General features: G+C 36.1%; 1 protein-coding gene across 1 annotated transcript; it reads right to left on the minus strand.

Annotated features, from left to right (window-relative positions):
- Positions 1-3,578: 3,578 nt before the first annotated feature.
- LOC105056265 (polygalacturonase At1g48100) lies at positions 3,579-8,710 on the minus strand. Its single transcript, XM_010938401.4, has 7 exons — positions 8,296-8,710; positions 7,993-8,124; positions 5,868-6,035; positions 5,709-5,756; positions 5,398-5,605; positions 4,562-4,752; positions 3,579-4,281 (listed from the first exon to the last, which is right to left on the minus strand). Exons 1-7 carry the CDS (start codon positions 8,608-8,610, stop codon positions 3,889-3,891), a joined length of 1,455 nt encoding a protein of 484 aa, XP_010936703.1. The 5' UTR covers positions 8,611-8,710; the 3' UTR covers positions 3,579-3,888.
- Positions 8,711-9,088: the final 378 nt, after the last annotated feature.

The following is a 9,088-nucleotide window of genomic DNA, read 5'->3' on the forward strand; positions in this document are numbered from 1 at the left end:
CTAGAATAATTCTATAACTAGTCTAGACATACAACAGATCAATCTTATGTATTAATTAAATTTTTATTTTTTATTTTTTGATTTGAATATAATATTTATAACATCAAAAAATTAGAGAATAAATTATATCTAATTTATATTTTAATCATATTAAAATATAAAACTATAAGACTATTCATAGATTAAACTACTCCTAGTCTAGTCATGCATCTCATACATGTTAGATCTACTTAGATTTAATTTTAAATTTTTTTGATTTCAGATCCTATCACATCTGATGTGACATCTGAAATTTATTAATATCAGATAAATAAAAATAAAAATTAGATCTAAATTAGATCTGAAATAGAGTCATTAATCTAGCTCTGATACCAGTTGAGGAGAAAAATCGACTTTTTCCTTGTAGGATCTTCCAGATCTAATGAGATCTGGAGTGGAATATTTTTTAAAAAAAAAATATCCTACGATATTTTAGATCTAAGATCTATTAGATCTAATTTTAATTATCTGATATTAAATCTAAAATTATGAGAAATAGAGAAATACCTCTAGGGTAACTAGATTATCCTGTAGATGATCGCAGCAATGCCCGAGATTCTAAAATAGCCACGCAGTCGCCTAGCCTCTACCAGTATCCACTCGAGTAGGATCTGAATCATCTTCTCCTCGCGAATCTTTGCTCCAAAAATCAGATCTGGATCTGATCTAGAAGATCTTCAAAAGATCTTCTAAAGCTGGAGCAGCAGCTTCTCGACAAATCCCTGCAGCCTTTTGATTAGGGAGCCACCACACCTTGAACAAACACCAGATGGATGCCCAACCTCTTGGACGTGAAGAGGGGAGGGAGAGGAGCAGAGGGGGCATGGAGAAGTGGAGGGATTTCATGTTTTTGCTAGGTATTGAGTAGATTCTCTCAACCCTAGGCGCAGACAGGGTTTAAATAGACCCTGCTGCGCCATGCAGTGCCACATCATTCGACCAATCAAAAAATTTTAATTAATTTTGAAAAAATTTTGATTGGTGGAGTGATGTCATCTGATCATATTAGATAAGAATCTCCACCCAACCCTCCTACTGTTGGCGCCAACACTGGATAAACATAGTGAGATTGGCGTCCAACAGTTTGAGTCGATCAAGGCATAGAGTCCTCATCTCATGGGACTCTATCCTTATCCACTTGGGGCGTATGCCAAATCTGATTATGGCACCCACTTTGAGGGTAAAATTAGCAGGTGGACACTCCATAAAAATTCTCCAATGACCTCTTGCCAAGTGGCATTCAGTCCAAGGTCCATGGGTCAACGTTTGACCAATGTCCTAAAACGAAAATGGCAGGTGACAGGAATTAGCAGGTGTTGTCTTAAATTCATCTCATGAATTAAGACAAGTCCTTTCTGAGCTGGACTGGCTCTAGTCAGACTGAGAAAAACCTTCTCAAGATTCTCTGGGTGAGTCAAATCACATTTGGCTCAGTCGAGATAGAAAAGATTACACGAGGAGAAAGTTAGGCTCAATCGTGTGCTAGTACGATTTCTTTGAACCTAATTGGATCTAATCCAAATCAATCGAACTGGACTAGCTCAATTGATGATATCCAGACCCTAATTCTTGTTTGTGTGATCCAGTTAGGTTCATTTCCATATGGTAATTAGACATGCCGTGATCTCATCATCGACATCATCGAAACTCTTTTCGATGGACCAGAACTCTTCTGATTCAGACAATCAGAATGATCGATCATCAAGATCATTCTAATTGCTCTCAAAATCCACTAGTGACACCTAATAGTATATGGTGGCAACCCATCAGAAATGAAGACGAACCTCTCGGTGCAGCTACCTGTATGATTGAGTTCTTCTATCATGAGTTCCGATTGAATTAGGGTTAAGGTGAACTCGTCAAACCCAATATCAGTCATATGAATCAATCGATCGATCCAAGTCCAATGTGAAATCTTAATGGAAAACTCTTTTTCATTATTTCACTCTGCCATGGCCATGGGTTTAAGGACTCAATCTTTCGATCATCATAGGACTACTCCTTTTATCTACTGAGGTTGATAGATCCCATCTTGGTGCAATCTAGTTTCTACAATGAATATGCTACAGTCAACATACACCTTAGGGTTCCGAATGGCTAGGAGACCGAGTTATGGTGTAGTCAAACTTTAACACACTCAAGGTGAACTGTCGATGTACCTCAGGTCAAAGAACTAGACACACAACTGCAGCATCGAGCTAGTCATCGACGAGAAGGTAGACTTCCTTATGACTGCTCGAGGTGGTCACACTCAGTACTCTCGTTCTCAACGAATATCTATACTCTCACTCTGATGTCTCCACACCGTAGACTCAAGACACATCTACCCTAAGGAAGCGATCGTACACCAACCTTCCGGATCGATCACCATCCTCGTGATGATCCTATGGTCAGGAGCTGTTTATGAGTTAGTTATGTAAATTCATGCCTTAAATTTTCAACTCTTGAAAATATGAATTAACATTCCTACTAACTCAAAGGATGTATCACAGACATAATGTACACAATGTGATAGTAGAATAACCCTTTTATTCATTTATAGTCAAAATTACAAATTTGTCCTTACATTTGTACAGGAATGTGTCAGCCAATCTGGCATCTAGGGCACACATCTAACATGAGGGAGGGAGACCATCGGGGAGGTGGGCGGGAAGAGGATGGATGTGAATAAAATATAATAAAATATATTTTTTTTAAAAAATAAAAAAATATAAAAAAAGATAGTAGTGTAATGTTTAAATTATCCTTCATAATAAAAAATATTAATAGAGTCCCGTAGCAAAATCCATTTCACATATGTTCCTTGTGGTGGGCCAAATCATCACAAAATTTCAACTAGTGCTTGCAAGTGGATTGCTATGATTAAATGAAAATATAACATAAGCATATTCACATATAACCCTATCAAGATGAATATTTCATTTAAGTTCACTGATAGAACTATCTTGGTACCTTCACTTTGCTCTGTTGTTCCTGGCAGCATAAACGAACTTTTTAGCATGAATGATCAAAGGAGTCAGCAATGCTGAAATGTACCAGTAATAGGCACCTTTTATTTTCGCTTGTAACATAAGTACAACTGTAGTTATCGTCAATTTAATAAGCATTTAGCAAGGTACAATGGAAAGTCTAGAGTAGTAAATGACTACTCCATATTAGTTGTGTGGACTCTTAAAAATAGATTGTGCAATTTTGATTAACGCCAATAGAATGGAAGTTTGCAATTCTTTTTCCAATACATTCACACTCAACGATCCAATTATTTCTATATCCTATGTTTCTTATATATTTCCTTTTCACTACATGAAGAGAAGATTTGATTAAAATGGGAAGTGTTGATAGCATGAGATCATATTCTCCCATTTTTTTTTTCCTAACATTAGCAAATCAAAGCAGTCTACCTGTTACCTACATTTATTTATACTTTTCATTTTTATACTAGTTGTACTCCTTATAGCTTAATAAATGAAAAGAAAAAAATATTGTTTATGTTAGCGTACTCAATGCATCAACGGTAATACAATTTGGTGTCATGGAGAACTAATAAAACCATAAAATGATTCTGTGTTCTATTGTCTTTGAATCAATACATATATAGAGATGCCTATACGCCTATACCACCACATAGACGTCACATACATCCAACATATCAAACTATATTCTTGCATAGATCACTGCATTGATGATGAACCATTGCAACCTGAAGGATCACTGGATTCCCTAAAGAGGGGAGCCCACTGTATAACACTATCAACCATGGTAATCCAGAAATTAACCAATGTTCCAAAGGGGTCGGAAGAATCACAACGACCGCACACCTACACATATGTAGCTAGGAATGAGGTCTGATTAGTTCGAACCCTGATCAGAATGTATCTGGTTGATCTTTAACTTTTCACTATGCAAGCAGTTGATCGGAGGTTCGGTGGGGCTTTGCAGCTCCCCATAGGCTTGCCAGCAGAAGGGTTCATAAACATGCTCATGTTGGTTTAGCAGTTCAAGTTCTATATCATTTAAGTGAATGTTCGAACATGGTATGTTGTCACTGCATGCCAAGTGCACTGGTTGGACTGTGTAAGTCCCTCTGATGCCCTCATATGTGATCTCTGACAATGCCACTGCTGATGATTGATTCTTGCATCGGCCGGAATCACAGTAGAACTGATCGATGATTATAGGTGTCTGTACCTCGGAGACCTTAACATTTGCAAATCTTATGTTCTTAACATAGCCTGAACCACCCTGCAGTGATTCATTAGAATGACAAAGGAGGATGTAGTGGTTAATGGATGGAGAAATGGATCAGAAAGTACAGATATCTTATATATGGATGGGGGAAATTAAACATGTTTTATATCAATTCATGATTCTTTGTTTTGTAGAAAATCACGAGTTATTATTAAAGTTTCCATAAATACATATATAACTTTATTAAACCGACAAAATTCAAGGAGATAACTTTTTTTCCGTAGAATTTGAGAATATTTAGCAAAATTTTTGAAACATCAGAGAATTTCTTTACCTGCCAGGTTTTGATTCTAACAGCGGTCAATGTGTTGTCCATATTGGCACCTTGGACTGTGATGTTGGAGACGGTAGCTTCAGCGTTATCCTTACCAAGCCCTCCAATGCTAATTCCATGGCCTGGCCCACAATTTATGTTGTGCATGTAGATACTAGAGCATCCTGTTTGGATGGAGATGCAGTCATCACCTGCAAAATTTATAGTGTTTGAGAATTCATAACGTGTTGGCAAGAAGCTTGTTTTATCTAAATTAAACAAATTTGCATTATATATTTTCCTTAGTTTTTGTCATACTTTTCATATGTCTGTTTCTCTGTTGTAGTATACTGTTAGCACAGATAGAGAGAAATTGAATAATTGATGTCGTAGGAAAATCAGAAGTATTATTTTTGTGGTTCTTGAAATTATATTTTCTCATTCTTAGGTAGTCTCAACAATTTTAAGAATTATAGTAGGCCATCCAGTCTTTGGTTGCTAGCATGAAGAAGCTACTGAATTTAGCGGAAAAAAGAAATACAATATATTCATTGCAACCACGAAATAAAATTTGTAAGGATGCCAATGGAATGCATTTCAGACTTTGTTGCAAATTCTGATGCTAATGGTATAGCTTCATATGACTTGAGTCTTTCCACTTGGCATCACTAATTCACTGTCATATGTATTGCAAATATTTATTCTACTAAACACATACTTAGGAAGGTTGAACAAAATTAGATCATGACATCAGAGGTGGCATTCTGAACACCCCCAAATAAAGTGAATGTTCCATCACATCCATGACAATTGGAAGCATAAAGATCTAACTACTGTAATGAAGATATGAGAATTACCACAGCCCAGGTCGACGTCATGGATGAAAACATTCAGAGAGTCTTGGAGATGGATGCCATCAGTGTTGGGGCTGTCACCTGGGGAAGAGATGGTGATATCAGAAACCTCAACTGTGTCACAGCTATCAAACTTGAGGTGGCACTGTGGACTGTTCCGAATTGTAATGCCAGTGACTGTTACATTGTTGCTTCCATACAACCTCAGAGCCTATCATGAGTCACAATAATAAATTTTTTGATGTTAACTCATTCCCAGATGTTAAGTTGAACAAGTTCTGATGCTTCGAAGACGAGGTTCAGCAGATTCTTACCGTTGGTGTGGTGTGGGGCATCTTTCCACTAAGCTCGTTACTTGGTTGCTGTATTCATAATGGAGAGAAATTGTGATTAAAGATTAAATCATGCAATTCGAAACTATTGGATTTAGAAGTGGGGGGGGGGGGGGGGCGGTGGGGTAAGAGATGCTTTACTGCGTTATCATCAAATAGAGATTTGTTACTCCACCAGGCGTTGCCTTGGCCTTCAATGATGCCTTGCCCTTGGATTGTGAGTCCTCTCAGCTTTCTGAATTCGAGCCACTGTAACAGGCCTGAGCCCCATGGCTTGGGGTCCGTTGGAGCAATGATTGTGCCATCCAACTGCAAGAGATTGGATGAGTCTCGGTTCCATAATGGATTTGAGCCAAAGACCATGGTTTTAGTTTAAAAGGACTCGGATCATAGTTGAAGCATATAAGCTTGTTGACTTAAATAATAATATACTGCTGCTGCTGCTATTATTATTATCACTATTATTACTCCTCCTCCTCCTCCTAGTATTATCACTATCACTATTATTATTATTGCAGTCACTTGAAGCAAGTTGTAGTATCTCCATAATTAGTTAAAAATCAATCTTTTTTTCTTCTATTAGGAAATGGAAGAAAAGGAAATACATTTCATTCTATCATCGATATTTTGACATTTTATGATTTAAAATAACTAAAATATCAATAAATTACACACACATATTTATAAAATAATAATAACATTATTATTTCTAACATATTTTTTTAAAAAATAGATGATTTATATTTTCTTTTTATTTATGCTACAATTGGAGAGCGGAATGTAAATCTACATGATTTACTAATTATAAGAACTAGAAGTTTATTAATCCCTTGCATATTTTCTTGTGCTATATTTATTTTTTAGTTTTATATTTTAATATATTCTAAAATAACCTAGACCAAGTGATTGACCCAACGGTTGCAGCAATAATCCAACCACTTGATTGAATTACTTTGCCTTCCAAGTTTAAAAAGTATAACAATTGGAGCAACAATGCAGGGCAAATCCTTTTTGTTGATAATTTTTGTCCAGTTTCATTACATTAATGATGAGTTTTTAAGAAAAATAATTGGGATAGATCAATTATTAATATGTCTATTTACATGAAAAAAATTTTCTATTGCTCCACCATTGCAAGTTAAAATTACTCATATATCCCTCATCAGTTCTCAGCTTTATTTTAGGATAAATCCACATCAAAGAATCTATTTATGCATCTCTTTCAATGCTTGAATTAAATTAATATTAAAACAAAACTAATTTTGCATCCCTTTCAATTGTTTCTTATTTTATTTGATTTGATAAATAAAGAATTAAAATAGATGTATAATAACTTTTCACAATAAAGATCCATCTTGACATAAATTAAGAAATATTATGGAACCTATAAGAAATTTTTAGCTTACCACCATGGGGCTACATAAAAAAAATTTCATCAAAAGAACAAGTATGCAATTGATCTCTTGTAATATCTTGCAATGTTTCTTGTTTGAAGAAATCACCTTATAAGTCCAATTACTGCCATGGAGTTGTATAAAAAGTTTTAGCTGAAAAATGACTCGTAGTTAATTGCTAGACTACTTACCTCTTAACAAAGTAATTAAATTTAAACTACAGATCGAGCTAGCCAAGATGTCAGGTCACCGAATCATTGGTGCAACCACCAAGTTGGTTAAACCAAGTTAAAATTAAAATAAATTAAAAATATAAAATATTGAAATCTTCAACATATATTAATCATATGGATCCACACACTCACCTTCAATTGCTTACTTTACATTGGTAGCCGGCCACCACACCCCCAACCAACCCACAGGAAAAAAAAAGAAAAAAAAAAAAGCTACTCCACCTCTCTCTCTCACCTTTGTCTTTGAACTGACTTCTAATCAACAAATGCATGAAAATTCACAAGGTGCACTTGTTTAAATTGCATTTTAGTCCGCTAACCTCATGGTCAAAATATAGCAAGGTAGGCTTCCTTTTAGGAGATTTCGTATACCAAATTATTCTCCCATTTGGCAGGAAAGCTAATTGGACCCAAGGCCCTCCTAAGGTAAAGACCCTTCCATCTTAAAATTAAATTATTTCTGATATATTTTTTATCCTAAAAAATTCCAATATGTTAGGTGATTGGATCCCAGCCTACAATCTCAAGATGACCTTTTTATGATGAGATTCCTTTGGGATTTTTTTTTTCTTTTTTTTTTTTTTTAATTTGAAGGGCAAAACTCCATGCAGAATACTTCTTAAACAAAATAATATTCACCTGAAACACAATATTGTCTTGACAAGTAGGCCCATCGAACGAGACTGGGCCAACAAGGAACTCATATTTGGAAGGAACAACCACCCTTGATGCCTCCACCTCACAAGCAGCTGCCCACGCAGCCTGGAAAGCCTGCATCACACAAGGACATATTACTAAGCTACCAAGATCATGAAAGAATGTGATATAACAACTCTAATTCTAACATGTTTTATGACTAGTTCTCAATCATATTTACCCATCTTCTATCAATTATCTGAAAACAATGTAAAGTGGAAGCAGAAATACTGATTTTGCACCAACCTTGGTGTCATCAGTTGTGCCATCGCCCTTAGCTCCAAAATCTAGCACGTCAAATGCCGTTCCATGTGGGGCTGGTGGAATCGGGCTCGGGCTCGGTTGTGGTTTTGGTTTAGGTGTTGGACTCGGAATCGGTCTTGGTTTTGGTTTTGTTAATTGGCTTGGGTTTGTGGGACTCGACCCTCCACCAGACTTCCCTTCATCACCTGCCCTCCAATCCCATCCTCTTCCAGCATCACAGATATCCAAGGTGGAACACATGACTAGGAGCACAAGGAGAAAGGGGATCGTTAGGCCTTTGAAACTGAAGCCACTCATGCTTATACTCGTATCTTGTGTTATTGTATGGAGTTGCCAGAAAGGATTGCAAGGCTGGGTTTAAATAGCCACAGCCTGCCCTTCCTCCCTCCCTCATAAGCACTCCAGAAGTTTAACAATGGCAAGGAATTCAATGTCTTTTCCCTTTGGCTCCTCTCCACCCTCTTGCTTTTGTGATCACATTTTTCAAATAGTTCTGATGTAAACCTTTCGTTCTTTTGTTACAATTGGTGACCATTGTTTTAGGTGTCCCACCTACGAGTGCAAGTGTTTTATAGTAAGTTAATTAAATATCTGATTTTATAAGACTCACTTGTTGGCAATACTGTCTTCTCAGAATTATTTTTTGATTTAAAGGAAATCACAAGAAATGATATATAATATCACTTTCATCAAAACGAAACAAGTAGTATTGGATCCACTCACCATATTTTAATCACATTAGTCTTAAAAATTTGGTGTTTATAATATTGTATTT

Source organism: Elaeis guineensis, chromosome 13 (genome assembly GCF_000442705.2).
Source record: "Elaeis guineensis isolate ETL-2024a chromosome 13, EG11, whole genome shotgun sequence".
NCBI lineage: Eukaryota > Viridiplantae > Streptophyta > Magnoliopsida > Arecales > Arecaceae > Elaeis > Elaeis guineensis.

What these genes read in the sequence shown, in the direction of transcription:
- LOC105056265 (XM_010938401.4), bottom strand. Translation starts at nt 8,610, where the DNA reads ATGAGTGGCTTCAGTTTCAAAGGCCTAACGATCCCCTTTCTCCTTGTG. An exon ending in GCACAACTGATGACACCAAG is followed by an intron (nt 8,125 to 8,295) that starts GTTGGTGCAAAA and finishes TGTGTGATGCAG; the next exon opens with GCTTTCCAGGCTGCGTGGGC. An exon ending in CTCTATTTGATGATAACGCA is followed by an intron (nt 5,757 to 5,867) that starts GTAAAGCATCTC and finishes TTATGAATACAG; the next exon opens with CAACCAAGTAACGAGCTTAG.